This window comes from Triticum aestivum, chromosome 4B (assembly GCF_018294505.1).
Source record: "Triticum aestivum cultivar Chinese Spring chromosome 4B, IWGSC CS RefSeq v2.1, whole genome shotgun sequence".
NCBI lineage: Eukaryota > Viridiplantae > Streptophyta > Magnoliopsida > Poales > Poaceae > Triticum > Triticum aestivum.
Window position 1 is genome coordinate 533,781,414 of NC_057804.1, and position 14,482 is coordinate 533,795,895.

At 42.8% G+C, this 14,482-nt stretch overlaps 1 protein-coding gene across 1 annotated transcript; it reads left to right on the plus strand.

Moving 5' to 3' along the window:
• Positions 1-890: 890 nt before the first annotated feature.
• LOC123095126 (uncharacterized) lies at positions 891-5,070 on the plus strand. The gene is made up of 6 exons (XM_044516944.1): positions 891-1,134; positions 2,130-3,002; positions 3,076-3,530; positions 3,735-4,154; positions 4,246-4,364; positions 4,480-5,070. Exons 2-4 carry the CDS (start codon positions 2,636-2,638, stop codon positions 3,897-3,899), a joined length of 987 nt encoding a protein of 328 aa, XP_044372879.1. The 5' UTR covers positions 891-1,134; positions 2,130-2,635; the 3' UTR covers positions 3,900-4,154; positions 4,246-4,364; positions 4,480-5,070.
• The last annotated feature ends 9,412 nt before the right edge of the window (positions 5,071-14,482 follow it).

The following is a 14,482-nucleotide window of genomic DNA, read 5'->3' on the forward strand; positions in this document are numbered from 1 at the left end:
CACGGAGGGCTTCTACATCATCATCATAGCCCCTCCGATGAAGTGTGAGTAGTTTATTTCAGACCTTCGGGTCCATAGCTAATAGCTAGATGGCTTCTTCTCTCTTTTTGGATCTCAATACAATGTTCTCCCCCTTTCTCGTGGAGATCTATTCGATGTAATCTTCTTTTTACGGTGTGTTTGTTGAGACCGATGAATTGTGGGTTTATGATCCAGTATTATCTATGGAAAATATTTGATTCTTCTCTGAATTCTTTTATGTATGATTGAGTTATCTTTGCAAGTCTCTTCGAATTATCTTTTTTTGTTTGGCCAACTAGATTGGTAATTCTTGTAATGGGAGAAGTCCTTAGCTTTGGGTTCAATCTTGCGGTGTCCTTACTCAGTGACCGAAGGGGCAGCAAGGCACGTATTGTATTGTTGCCATTGAGGATAACAAGATGGGGTTTTTATCATATTGCATGAATTTATCCCTCTACATCATGTCATCTTGCTTAAGGCGTTACTCTGTTTTTACTTAATACTCTAGATGCATGCTGGATAGCGGTCGATGAGTGGAGTAATAGTAGTAGATGCAGAATCATTTCGACCTACTTGTTTTGGACGTGATGCTTATATACATGATCATTGCCTGGATATAACTGTTCAAGAATTCGGCAGATAAATCAGTTAACGGGCCAGTGAGTGACCGACTCGAATAGTGACTATTCGTTGTGTTAACTGCCCAAGCCGATTAACGGGCCTGTCAGACCGATTAATCGCCTTGGCCAGTTGACTGGTAGCAAGCAAAGCCCAGCCTTTTTGGCCCGTGACCACCCCTTCGAAGCCCCTCCGGCTACTTATATCGCTAGGTTTTGGCCTCCTGCCGCCTCTCCCGCTTCTTTCTCATCTAGCCCCGGCCTGGCTGGCGGCAGCAAGTCCTCGCCGGCGCCCTGTCCAGCAGCTCCGCCGCTACAGGCTGCAGCTCCGCCGCTCGCCTGCCTGCTCTCCCTTCCCCTGCATCAGCTGCTCCGGTGCCCTTGTTTTCTCCCGTGGACTGCTCGTCATCACCCGACCGGCTGCTACTACCCATCTCGTCTTGGCGGCTAATCTCCTAGTCCTAGCTATTCCTCCATGGCATCCCCAAATAGCAAGGTAGTACCCTCTTCTTCCTCTCTCACACGCTAGATAATCTAGCATCGCAGATTAGCAAATTTTATAGAATATAGATGTATCCATGGAGTAGATTACAGATTTGTAGATTAGATATGTAGATATTGGCTTCTAAAATGCTAGATCAAATCACCAGCACTTGAACGCGTACGTGCAAGCTAGTTGGACAAGCAAGCACGCAAGTAGGTTAATCTATGAACAGTAGCAAGCACACACGTAGCTTAATTGATGAACAGTAGCAAGCAATACACACATCTTCGTACACGTATGAGAAACTGGCTTGCGCTAGCTCGCCGCGATGGGTCGATGTGATCTTCGACGGAACGTCTCTGTACTATTTTTTCCTTTGATTTTAGAACAGCAAAATCTCCATGTTTGATGTTTACTTTGGCTGGAACCACTTGTGTGTGAACTGAACTCCACATGAGTACAGTAGTATAAACTCTAGTATAAATCATGTTTTGTTTTCTTTTATTTATTTATACAAAAGAAATGTATACTATACATCACTATGAATTTTGATGCTACACTACAGTAAATTTTATTGTGAACATCTGCTATAGATGATGGCATGTTGCTCTCTGCTTGTTGTGCTTGGAGTGCACGCAGTGCTTGCCGGCTGTTGTTGTTGCAGCAAGTACTCCAAGCAGAACAACTTGTTTCTTTTCCTACTTCTACGGCTGCTTCTTATTTTGCTCATTGAATATATTTGAAGGGGTCTACGCCTGCTTCTACCGCTAAACATTGATTGATACTTACTAATTTATTATGTTTGCTCCTGTTTAACATTGATTGATACTTAATATGTTTGCTTATGTTGAAATGTGATACATACTTACTATGTTTGCTCCAGTTGAACATTGATATACACATACTTATTAATTTATTATGTTTGCACTGATTTTACATCGATACATACTTATTATGTTTAACATGGATTGATACTTATTATGTTTCCTCTTTGAATATATTTGAAGGGGTTTGTGGCTGCTTCTACCGCTGCAAGTTCTCAAACTCTCAAAAGGAATTCAGATGACATGGGGTGGGAGTTTGCAACCTTGATTGATCCTCTAGATTTACAGCGAGTGAAGTGCAAGTTGTGTGGAAAGGAGATGGGTGGAGGGGTCAATAGGATGAAGCAACATATTGGGCAAATAAAGGGACAAGTGACAAGTTGCAATGTAGCCACACCAGATCAGCAGAAAAGATGTAGAGATGCTTATGAGGCACCACAAAAGAAGAAGAAGCTGAAGCAAAAACATGATGAAGAAGTACGGGCTGAGGTTGTCATTCAAGTTGACGATAATGACAATAATGAGGAAGAGCTTGCTGCAATTGGAGAAGGTGAACCTCGCAAGGCAGGGCCTATGGATAAATATGTGATGCCAATTGATCCTGCGATTCCATTGAAGAAGTTCCAACAGAACATAAATGATGCAATTGACAAAGAGAGAGCTTACAGAGTAGGCCAATATTTGGCTAGATGGATGTACAAAAAAAAATTCCTTTCAATGCTGTCAATGATGATGACGTCAAGCAGTTTTGTGAAGCCCTTGGTCGGTTTGGTCCTAATTGGAAGCCACCTTCACAATATATGATCCGAGAGAAGATGTTGCTGCAAGAAGTGGAAAGAACTAAGGATTTGATGAAGCCACATGAGCTTGAGAGGGTGGAAACCGGCTGCTCTATCATGACCGATGCTTGGACCGACAAGAAAAGAAGAAGTATTATGAATTTATGCGTTCATTGCAGGTTAGGGACTGCCTTTCTTGAATCAAAGGAGGCGTCGGCTGATGCACACACAAGTCTATACATCTTCAATTATGTAGTTGGGTGCATTGAGAAAATTGGTATGATTCTTGAACTCTCAACTTTGCTTCCATAATGTTGTAGCTGCTGATTTTGAGATTTTTCATCTTGTAGGTGCTGAAAATGTTGTGCAAGTGGTCACGGACAATGCTTTAAATAACATGGGGGCAAAGGATATGCTCAAAGGAAAATGGCCAAAAATCTTTTGGACCTCATGTGCAACTCACACCCTCAACTTGATTGTAGAAGCAATTGCGAAGCTAAAGCAATTTGGTCCTACCATCACTAAAGCCAAGCAAATGACAATTTTTCTTTATGCACATCATAAAACACTGTCCTTGATGAGGTCTTTCACCAAGAAAAGAGACATTGTTAGACCGGGGGTGACACGATTTGCTTCGGCCTTTCTTACCTTGCAAAGTTTGGTTTCTAAAAGGAAGGAACTAAGAGCAATGGTTTGTAGTGATGAATGGGAAGCATGCAAGCACACAAAAAAGGTGAAAGGAAAGTCGGCTCATGCCACAATAATGAGTAGGGGATTTTGGAAAAATGTCTCTCTTTGCATCAAGGTATGCTTATTGGGCCAGTTAGCATCTATTCATATGTTGAGGGTGTTTGCATCTATTTATTTCTATGTTGGGGTTGTTTGCATCTAGTCAAGTATTCCTACACTCCTACTTCTAATTTTTAGTTGTAACTTGTACATTCTAATGTTGGGGCTATTTGCTCATACTTGTGTGACTCACTTTATCATTTCTATGTTACCTTGCAAGGTTTTCGAGCCACTAGTGAAGGTTCTTCGGTTGGCAGATAGTGATGATCCATCTATGGCATCTATGTATGGAGAATTAATAAGTGCAAAAAAGGAAATCAAGGCTGTTGTTGAAAATTCAGAAAAAGACTATTTGCTGATCCCTAATCCATGGATAGCAAGATGAGTGGGAGGCTGGATTCTCCATTGCACATGGTAGCATACATCTTGAATCCAAAATATAGTTATGCAGACCCAAGCATCTTTACGGATGTAGAGGTAGTAGCTGCACTTATGGAAGTCATGGATACTTTTTATTATGATGATGACATCAAGCAAAATAAGGTTCTGAACATTGACTTCACCAAGTTTAAAAAGAAAGAGGGTATGTTTGGGAAGGTGGTTGCCATGAAAGCAATTAGCAATGACAATTTTGATGCCGGTAAGCTTGTTTTCAAAGCAAAAAACTTACTATTGCATTTCTGAAATTATATAGGCTGATTGCATATTATTTCACTTTTGTCAAATTGTAGCTGATTGGTGGTCAACTTATGGATTACAAACTCCTACGTTGCAACACATGGCCATAAGGATACTTAACTTGACCACAAGTTCATCCTGATGTGAAAGAAATTGGAGCACATTTGAAATGGTAACTCTTAAGAGTTTTAGTCACTCTCAAGTTTCAAGTATTAATCAGTTGGTCAAATCTGAATATTCTTACTTCTCGCTATTTTTTAACTAGGTGTCCATTTGCACTTTTGTAGGTAGATGCAAAGAGGAGAAATCAACTAGATGTGGCCCGTAGGGACAATCTAGTTTATATCCAATTCAATGGAAGGATGATTGATAAAAGAAAGAAGTTATCCTCTTCTAGTGATGTTCTTCTTGGTGAAGATGCTTCACGAGCTCAAGATTGGATATGTGAAGATGCATATATCGATGAGGAGATTGATCCCACTACAGGCATGCCATACAACATCATTGATGAAGCAATGGGGGCAAGCGATCCTGTGGAGCTCCGTAGAAGTGCAAGAGTTAGAGAACTCCATGAAGTTGAAGAATTCGTTGAGGATGATGATAATGAATCAGATCATGAGATAGAGGATGATGGGATTGATTATGAGTCCGATGATGATGGAGTGATGGCAACCAAAGACGATGATGATGAGGAGGAACCCCCGCAGCCTTGAGCCATTTTTCACCAACTTATAAGATCTTTATTATTGCACAAGACCTTATTTTGCTTCTATTTCCGTGGCTGAACCTTGTTACCTTGCTACCTATATCTATTTGTGTGGTTGAACCTTTAGCTGTTTACCTATATTTGTGTGGCTGAACTTACGTGAACATTATTACCTATTTGCACCTTGCCTATTTGTGTTGTGAACCTTGTTATGAATTATTCGATCAGCGTATTTGTGTGGCAGCCATTTATTTACCTTTGACATGTGTGGCTGCCATTTATTTATCTTTGACATGTGTGTCTGTATATTGTGTTGCTGCCATTTATTTGGTATTCCCTATTTCCATTGGTATGGTTGCCATTTATCTTGAGTTCATGACATATTTGATATTTGAGTTGATATCCATATATTGTGTGGATGTATGTTGACAATTTAATGTTTAAACTATTAATTTCGAATTTTGATATTATTTTGGTTTGGATGCATTAGGATTAACAATTTTTCCTCGTATTTATGCTTTTTATATGCCTATAGTAGCATATTTTGGTATATTCCATAGTTGGGATAACACGTGAGTATTGTAGAGTACAAAAAAAAGATATATGTTGTCCATTCCCTAATTAATCTATCGATTAATAGTTGACCGATTAATCCAGTTAATAGGACGATTCACCGATTAATCGCTACTCCCAACCCGACTGAGCAGCTACCAGTTACCGATTTCTTGAACATATGCTCATTTCTGTCAATTGCTCAACAGTAATTTGTTCACCCACAGTAGAATACTTATGCTCTTGAGAGAAGCCGCTAGTGAAACCTATGGCCCACGGGTCTATTCTCATCATATCAATCTCTATCACTTTATTTACTTGCTTTGCTTTTACTTTGCTTTTTACTTTTTACTTTGCATCTATCTATCAAAAATACCAAAAATATTATTTATCATCTCTATCAGATCTCACTTTCGTAAGTGACCGAGAAGGGATTGACAACCCCTAATCGCGTTGGTTGCGAGTTGCTATCGTTTTGTGTAGGTACGAGGGACTTGTGCGTGGTCTCCTACTGGATTGATACCTTGGTTCTCAAAAACGGAGGGAAATACTTACGCTACTTTGCTGATCATCCTCTCCTCTTCGGGGAAATCCAACGCAGTGCTCAAGAGGTAGCAATACCATTTTATATGACCAAATGAATAAAATTGATATATGCATTGGGGGTAATGATACTAATAGACATGAAGTCATTGATGACTTGATTGGTGGAGAGAAAGAGAGATGATTGGCCTTTTCCAATAACAATCCTGAAATTGTTCTTCTAGATAATCTTGAATTAGATCAAGATGATTTGATTGGGACTCCATTGGATGGTTGCTCTTTCAAGCCAGTGGACACTGTTGATGCCTTGAGGAGAACCCCCAATGTCCTAACCGAAGCTAGGCCTTGTGGTCTGTCACACCCATTCAAAATTGCTTAATGATAGGTCTTATATGGAATATTAGAGGTCTTGGTCAACCAAGGAAAGTTTAGTGCCTTTGTAATTCTATTGCTCAGTCTAATCCTGATTTCATTGGGTTTCAAGAGACCAAGGGAGAGATTATTTCTGAGGGTTTCCTGCAAGCTATTGATAGGTTTAATAATTATGACTGGCATCATTTACCTGTTGTTAATACTGTTGGAGGGATCCTTTTGGGTCTTAGGAAAAGTTTATTTGAAGTCATTGGTTTTATTAATCATGAGTTTTCCATTAAAGCTACTGTTAAGAACAAGGGGGATGGTTTTGTTTGGCATTTGTGATAGTGTATGGCTCTGCCTATCCAGAGTTCCAAAGGGATTTTGTTGTTGAACTACATAATATTTTAGATATTGCATCCTATCCTATTTTCATTTGTGTTGACTTTAACCTAGTTAGGAATGAGAGTGAGAAGAGTAGTGGGATAGTTAATCAACATATCACCTTTCTGTTTAATGACTGGATCAACAGATGGAAACTGCTGGAGATTTCTATCTCTAATAGGGGTTATACTTGGTCCAATAATCAAGATAATCCTATTCTTGTTGTGCTAGACAGAGTTTTTACCTCTATGGACTAGGATTCTCACTTCCCGATGTCTTCTCTAACTGCCCTCCCCAGAGTTTGGAGTGATCACACTCCTTTAGTATTAGACACTGGAGCGAGAAAGACGTCTAAACCTAAGATGTTTAGATTTGAGAAATGGTGGCTGTCACAACTTGGTTTTCACCAAATGGTTCTGTAACGCCCCAGATACAACTTTCCATATCCGTAACTCCAACTCTTGCCATTTCCGGCAATGTGATTTATTATTTCCTCCGTGGTTGGGTTTTTGTCTGTTGTTTTGCTTTTGTTCTTGTTATGCATCTCATCTCATAGCATCATGCGCATTACATCGGCATCGTTTTTTATAAAACTTGCATCTGTTCGGGTTTCCCCGGTCCTCTCCGTTGTCCGTTCGGAGTCCTGACACACTCGCACGCGCCCGCGGCACCTCCGAAATATTATTTTATAAGTGGCATAAAAATGTTCTCGGAATGGGTTGCAACTTGTCATGCGGTCTTATTATAGTGTAGACAGGCCGCCTGTCAAGTTTCGTCGCATTCGGAGTCCGTTTGACTGCCCAACCGTTAAATATGTAACCGCGATATAGTCGGTATATTCGTCGGACGTTTCGGTCTCCGAAACCATTGCGGGGCTGCCTTCTCCTCTCTCTTCTCAGCCCAACCCCCTCTTTGCACAACCACAGACCCCCTCGTGTGTGCGTCCGAAATTTGTCCCGAACCCGACCCGCTCTGTCGTTACCGTTGGATCCGAATCATCCTCAAACATCCCGAGAACATCTCCGTTTTCTTTGTTGGACTCCCCTAAGCTAATTATTCTCGTCCGTCTGATTTCGATCGGAGGGACCGGATACCCCCTAACCTAATCCACCAGCCTTTATAAACAGTCTAACCCTAAAACCTAGGGACCTTGTCCCATCCGTCCCATCCCCGCGCCGCCACTCTCTTCCTCGGGATCCTCCCAGATCCTCATCGTCCAACCCCGCACAGCCAAGCCTCCACCTTCTCCTCGATTTCCCCCATCCGCCACTCCTCTGCTCGATCTCCCCTGTCACCCAATCCATCGATACCCTCCAACCAGAGCCCTCTCATGGCCTCCCGCGATCCTTCCCGAGCAGCGCACCCCGACGCCTCCTAGTTCCCGCAGCCACGCACCACCCATGGAGGCGCGCATCCTCAAGTCCGTGCTCCTGCTCGACTCCGCCATCCACTGCAGCCAGCCGCCTTGCGGCGCCCTCTCCCTCGAGCTCCAACAGGAACCGCGTCACGAGGACCCCGCGGCCTCAAGCCTCCCGTGCCCGAGCTCCTTCTCCTCATCGAGCCGAGGCTCCCTGCAGCCTCGCGTCCCGCAGCTCGCCCGTCCTCGCAGCTCCCTGCCGCGGTGCTCCCCTTCTCCGTCGCATCGCCAACCTCTCCGGCCAGGCCGTCCCGGTTCGCCGTCGCCCCTTCCCCTCTTCTTCTCCTTCATCCCTTCTCCCTCTGGTTCTCTCCCTCGTCTCTCATGCCTCTCCCTCTCTATACCAGGAACAGCCATGGTGGCCGCAGTTCCAGGGAGCCGCCCGAACTTTGCCGCGTCGCCGCTCCTTCAATCCGGCGAGGAGCTCGCCCAGATCCGCCGCCGCGCCGTCCCGAAGTCCCGCAGCCGGCCGCCAACGCCTTCTTCCTCTGCTTCGAGCAATAGCAGACGCCCGCTCGTCCCTGCCGCGTTGACCACGCCTGCTGCCTCCCCTTCTTCGCGTCGAACCGCCCTGCCCCGCTTCGATCTGCGCAAGGCGCAGCCGCGCTAGATCCGGCCTGTCAAGCCGCCTCTTCCCCAGGCCCAGCGTGCCCCCTGCAGGCCTCCCTCTCCACCAAGCCCAGCCAGCCTCCTCCACCGATCCGGGCGAAGCCCACTGGGTGAGGCCACACCCCAGCGCCCCTCCTCTATTTTTTTTCCTCCTGCCGGGCCAGCTAGTTTCAGCCCGTTTTGTTTTTTTTCCCTGCTGCTGCGATTTTAACATTATCCGAGGATTTATAGTTTTACAGAATAGTCCCCCTAGATCATGCATTTAATACCTCACAAACTGTGCATCGGTTTAAAATAATTTATATATGTTAAATGCTCAGAAAATTGTGTAGATTAATAATATGCCATTTTCATCTATGTTGAAAATGTTTAACATGATGTTTGTGTTTATTTTGCATAATGCCATGCTAAAATGATTTATTTCATAACTAAATAACCGTAGCTCGGTTTTAAATAAACTTTATATGTAAATGGGGTGAAAAAATGCCTAGTTTAACATGGTGCACTTTATTTTCCTGTTTAACAACTCTAAAATTATGTAATAGGCAGAACAGTACCAAAACTAGAATATGGACATGAGGTTTTTCTGGAATTGTCGTTTGTTGTTTCCGGCCTCATTTAAACTTGCCTAGATAGGTAGTTTCATTATGTTTCACCTCTTTCCATGTTAACCAACATTTAATATTGTTGAGTTCCTAACCGGGAGTGAACTAAATAATAGATGCGGTGTTTTGCATATTGAGCTCCACTTAACTTGTAGTGTTATTTGTGCATATTGCCATGCCATGCCTCGTTAACCTGGACATGCATCATATTTGTTTGTGCATCATGCCATGTTTATGCTTGTGCATTTACCATGTTGTTTGTTTCTTTCTGGTGTTGCTTCTTAGTTCCAGTAATGTTGCGATTGTGAGGATTCGTTCGACTACGTCCGTTCGTCTTCTTCATGGACTCGTTCTTCTTCCTAGAGGGATTTCAGGCAAGATGACCGCTACCCTGGATCTCACTACTATCATTTCTATGCTAGTTGTTTCGTTCTATCGCTATGCTGCACTACCTATTACCTGTTTATCAAGCCATCACAAATTGCCATGTCAGCCTCTAACCTTTGACACCTTTCCTATGCAAACCGTTGTTTGGCTATGTTATCGCTTTTGCTCAGCCCCTCTTATAGCGCTGTTAGTTGCAGGTGAAGTTGAAGATTGCTCCATGGTGAACAGGATTATGTTGGGATATCACAATATCTCTTATTTAATTAATGCATCTATATACTTGGTAAAGGGTGGAAGACTCGGCCTTATGCCTGGTGTTTTGTTCCACTCTTGCCGCCCTAGTTTTTGTCATACCGGTGTTATGTTCCTGGATTTTGCGTTCCTTACGTGGTCGGGTGATTTATGGGACCCCCTTGACAATTCGCTTTGAATAAAACTCCTCCAGCAAGGCCCAACCTTGGTTTTACCATTTGCCTCACCTAGCCCTTTTTCCCTTGGGTTTCCGGAGCCTAAGGGTCATCTTTATTTTAGCCCCCCCGGGCCAGTGCTTGTCTAAGTGTTGGTCCGAACCGAGTAGACTGCGGGGCCCCCTCGGGGAAACTCGAGGTTTGGTTTTACTCGTAGGATGTCTCATCTGGTGTTGCCCTGAGAACGAGATATGTGCAGCTCCTATCGGGATTGTCGGTGCATCGGGCGGCTTTGTTGGTCTTGTTTTACCATTGTCAAAATGTCTTGTAAACCGGGATTCTGAGTCTGATCGGGTTGTCCTGGGAGAAGGTCTATTCCTTCGTTGATCGCGAGAGCTTATCATGGGCTAAGTTGGGACACCCCTGCAGGGTATAATCTTTCGAAAGTCGTGCCTGCGGTTATAGGCAGATGGGAATTTGTTAATGTCCGATTGTAGAAAACTTGACACCAGATCCGAATTAAAAGGCATCAACCGCGTGTGTAGCCATGATGGTCTCTTCTCGGTGGAGTCCGGGAAGTGAACACGGTTTCTGGGTTATGTTTGACATAAGTAGGAGTTCAGGATCACTTCTTGATCATTGCTAGCTTCACGACCGTTCCTTTGCTTCTCTTCTCGCTCTTATTTGCGTATGTTAGCCACCATATATGCTTAGTCGCTGCTGCAGCCTCACCACTTTACCCCTTCCTTTCCTTTAAGCTTTGCTAGTCTTGATACCCATGGTAATGGGATTGTTGAGTCCTCGTGGCTCACAGATTACTACAACAACAGTTGCAGGTACAGGTTACGCGATGATCATGACGCGAGAGCGATGCTTGCTTGCGTTGAGTTCTTCTTCTGCTTCTTCGATCAGGGGATAGGTTCCAGGTCGGCAGCCTGGGCTAGCAGGGTGGATGTCGTTTGAGTTTCTGTTTGTGATTCATCCGTAGTCGGATGATGCTCTTATGTATTGTGATCTTGTATTCATGTGGCATTGTATGCCTTATGTATGTATCCCCATCTATTATGTAATGTTGATGTAATGATATCCACCTTGCAAAAGCGTTTCAATATGCGGGTCTATCCTTGGTGGGACCTTCGAGTTCCTTTTGGATAGGGTCGCATATTGGGCGTGACAAGTTGGTAATCAGAGCCTAGACCGACCCTAGGAGCCCCCTTGTTTGTTGGCCGTTGTTGAGTCTAAAAAAAACTATTTTGAGTCTTAGGATTATATATATCGGAGAGTAGGATTCTTTTTACTCCTCGGTCCCTTCGTCGCTCTGGTGAGGTCTCCTAACGTAGATGTTTTGCCTTTCCTCTCCTCAAATTTCACTAATTTTTTTTAGGATCACGCGGGTTTCTTGGAATCGTTCCGATGGTTTTGTGACGAGAACATTGTTCTTGGTGCCTCCTGTCTATTATGTGGCTTTGACCCGGGGAGTCGAGCTCTGAGGTGTTGTCGTCACAATTTTATCGTTGCAGTTCTGGAATACCTGAGATTTGCCGACATCGAAAATCTCTTTTATGCAGTTGTTGGTGAGATAACCCCGATAACCCAGTACTGGGGCGAGCTCGGGAGTATTGCCATAACTCGGATAACGGATGCTTTTCGAAGGTTGAGGTACACGATTTCCGAAGGTTTCTTGGTTATGTGTTGACGGATGGATACAGCTTGGATGTAGGTATTGTTAGTTTGGGTGAGATATATTGCTTCCCCTGTATCCCCAACACCAGATTGCATAACCAGAAAGTTTCGGGAGTTTTATAGGTGGGAATTCAAGTAGCTCCTAGAATATCTTTTCGACAGATGCATGATATGAGATTGGGGTTCAATGTCTAGTGGTCCGCCTTTCCACGGTCGTTTTTACAGTGGTCTCGTTGTGTCTTAAAGAACCCTTGGCTATGCTGGTTCGGGGACACTTCGTATGTCATGTGCACTGCCTTGTACATGATGGTGCTGTACACTCGAGCCCGTGTGGGCCCCACCACGAAAACTTCGGACGAAATCTCTATCATATGTTTGTTCCGGCTTATTCTGCAAGCCAATCCTTTTTTTTGTTTTGAGTTTTGGTATTTGAGTTGCTTCAATGTCAGGTGTTGATTCCATACCTTTTCTAAATGGTGTTCTCATATTTCTATGGGAGTACTAATCCTTTTGATCATCGAGATGGTCATGTCAATTCTTTTCAACCGGTGTGCTTCTCTTCAAGTGGATCCGATCATTTCAACATTTGTGAGATCAACTCTAAGTTTTCTCACCGGTGTTTGTTTCATCCATCCCAAGTTGTTTTTGTTTTTCCCGCCCTCCCACCCTTTTTCTACAAGGACTCAGATTTGTTAATCAAGTATCCATTTATTCATGTGAAGTCTCTTCATTCTTTTCTTTGAATGTTCTAATCCGGTGATCCCTCGTGAAGATGCTCACAAGCTTCAAGTTCAACATCCTTCGTTCTTTTTCTTCTCCGGTGGATCCAATTCAAGCTTTCGGTGTTGATCATATCCCTTTCCTCGTTTCAAATGTTTTTCCACGTCGGTGCACCTCTTAATTGTTCACCTCTCTCTATTCTTATCCGGAGTGCTCAAGATATCTCAGAAGACTTGTGTTTCCATTCTCAATCCGTTCAAGATATTTCGAGGTTGTTATCTCATTCAAGTCATTTAATTCAACCGGTGCAATCTCTCTTCCAAGCGACCTTTTTTTAACGGTGTTTTATTTTGAGTGGGCCCTAACCCACAGGTCTTTTCCCAGGATCTTACCTGACTCTTCTAATTCCTTTCGGAGTTATTCTCAAATTCATTGCAAAGTTTGATGTAAGAATGAATTTTCATCAGTCAGATGTCTTCTTCAAGACCGCTTTCAAATTCTTTTCATCTTTGGGTCAACCTTTCTAATTTTCTCCCGGAGTATCTCGGTAATTCATGGTGGTGTTTCTCGTCGTCATTTCTCGGATTTTGAAGACCGGAGAAGAGTTTTCCTCCAAATCTTATCCGTTCTCTCAAAGATTCGTGATTCTAGCTTGATGCCATCCTCATAATTGTTTTCGATTGTGAGAATTCTTTTCTTACCATCCGATGCATTTCAGGAGTTGCTTCCTTTCTTGATAATCCAAATGCCATCATTTCTGAATATTACTCATTCTCAACCTTCAACTCTTGTTCTCCAAATCTAACCGGTGCATCATTCAAGTATTCTCTAATCAGCTCGTGATCTATTCGTTCACTTGTATCTAAATCCTCTCAAGTATCTTCAATCTTTCCGGTGAATTGTGCCTTTGCTATGTTCATTTTCAATTCTTACGGTGGTTCGTTCGAGATTCCTCTTCCTTTGCTACCGAACCATTTCATTCGTTGTTTCCAATCCCACCGGTAGTTCCATCAATACCTTCTCAAGTTTACGCTATATCTCTCTTAATCCTTTCTACGAGAATAAGTAGTATGCCAAATTTGTTGATTGCCATCAATTTAAATTGATGAAGGATAGGCATGACATAATTTTATTCTTGTTTCATCCAAGTGATTAATTCTTTTCTTCCGGAGATTGTTCATGATGAAGTAATTCTCCGTTCTAGTGTTTCATCTTTTCGTTTCCGGAGTTCCAAGTTTTCTTGGTTATATCGTCGCAAAGCTCCATCTAAATCATCGCAAGGCTTCACCTTGTGTTTTCAACTTCTCTTTCTTTTTATCATCCTTTTATTACCGGAGTTCTTCATGGAGTTCATCAAGGATTTCTTTCATTCTCATTTTGTTCTTCAAGATTTCTCTCGGAGCTAAGATCCGCCAAGCTATACTCAAAAAATAAACATGGTGCTCAACACATGTCTTGTTTTGAGGAGTTCAAGTATTATTCTCTTGCATTTCGAAGTGCAATCCTTTCTACCTTATCTTTTGAGATGGTGTTATATCACTCTTGACAATTTCCCTTCGTGATTCAAGTTGTCAAGAATGAGATATTTTGAATCCATCATTTTCTCCTCGTTCAGGAAATCGTTTCAATCCATCAATCTCTTTGTTGGAGTTATCTTGGGTTATATTTCACCTAAAGCTTTCCCTAAGGAATGTTGCTATTTGTGGTGCTTATCAATAATCCGAGTTTTCTCCTATCCTCTCGGCGAAAGAAGTTTCCATCTCTTCGTTGATCTCAAACAAGCAATTGTTTTTTCGTTAGTGGCAGAAGCTCACCTCATAATTTTGAGAAGTTTTCCATAAGCCCACTACAAGCTTATTCTTTTCGTTGTTGGTTTTCCAACAACTCTGTTCTAACCTTCTTGGAAGGGTGCTTTCCAAGTTC

Coding starts and splice junctions, on each gene's coding strand:
- LOC123095126 (XM_044516944.1), top strand. CDS start 2,636: ATGGATGTACAAAAAAAAATTCCTTTCAATGCTGTCAATGATGATGAC. Junction 3,003..3,075: donor TGGGTGCATTGAGAAAATTG/GTATGATTCTTG, acceptor TTCATCTTGTAG/GTGCTGAAAATGTTGTGCAA. Junction 3,531..3,734: donor ATGTCTCTCTTTGCATCAAG/GTATGCTTATTG, acceptor TTACCTTGCAAG/GTTTTCGAGCCACTAGTGAA.